The sequence below is a fragment of the Carlito syrichta genome, unplaced genomic scaffold, assembly GCF_000164805.1.
Source record: "Carlito syrichta isolate Samal-C Ts95f unplaced genomic scaffold, Tarsius_syrichta-2.0.1 Scaffold154413, whole genome shotgun sequence".
NCBI lineage: Eukaryota > Metazoa > Chordata > Mammalia > Primates > Tarsiidae > Carlito > Carlito syrichta.
The window spans coordinates 1-726 of NW_007098509.1; the positions used below are offsets into that span (position 1 = coordinate 1).

The following is a 726-nucleotide window of genomic DNA, read 5'->3' on the forward strand; positions in this document are numbered from 1 at the left end:
GACCCGGTGGCGCGCAAGGCGCTGACTCTGCTGCTGTCGGTGTGCGTGCCCGGCCTCTTTCTGCTGCTGGTGGCGCTCGACCGCATGGAGTACGTGCGCACGTTCCGCAAGCGCGAGGACCTGCGCGGCCGCCTTTTCTGGGTGGCGCTGGACCTGCTGGACCTGCTGGACATGCAAGCCAACCTGTGGGAGCCGCCGCGCACCGGGCTGCCGCTGTGGGCAGAGGGCCTGACCTTCTTCTACTGCTACATGCTGCTGCTGGTGCTGCCGTGCGTGGCGCTCAGCGAGGTCAGCATGCAGGGCGAGCACATCGCGCCGCAGAAGATGATGCTCTACCCGGTGCTCAGCCTCGCCACCGTCAACGTGGTGGCCGTGCTGGCGCGCGCCGCCAACATGGCGCTCTTCCGCGACAGCCGCGTCTCGGCCATCTTCGTAGGCAAGAACGTGGTGGCGCTCGCCACCAAGGCCTGCACCTTCCTGGAGTACCGCCGCCAGGTGCGCGACTTCCCGCCGCCGGCGCTGGCGCTGGAGCTGCAGCCGCCACCCCCGCAGCGCAACTCTGTGCCGCCGCCCCCGCCGCTGCATGGCCCGCCCGGGCGCCCCCACGGGCCGTCGCCCACGCGTGACCCCCTGGACACGTGACGGGATCCGCGCAGCCCCCCCCACGGGGCGTGGAGAGCGGGCCGGCCTGGGGCACGCGGTTTGCATGGGATGGGGTGGGGGCGG

The 726-nt window shown here is 72.0% G+C and overlaps 1 protein-coding gene across 1 annotated transcript; it reads left to right on the top strand.

Annotated features, from left to right (window-relative positions):
- The first annotated feature begins 6 nt into the window (after nt 1-6).
- Nucleotides 7-720, top strand: TMEM121 (transmembrane protein 121). Its single transcript, XM_008050933.1, has one exon. It carries the CDS (start codon nt 85-87, stop codon nt 640-642), a length of 558 nt encoding a protein of 185 aa, XP_008049124.1. The 5' UTR covers nt 7-84; the 3' UTR covers nt 643-720.
- Nucleotides 721-726: the final 6 nt, after the last annotated feature.

Coding starts and splice junctions, on each gene's coding strand:
- TMEM121 (XM_008050933.1), top strand. CDS start 85: ATGGAGTACGTGCGCACGTTCCGCAAGCGCGAGGACCTGCGCGGCCGC.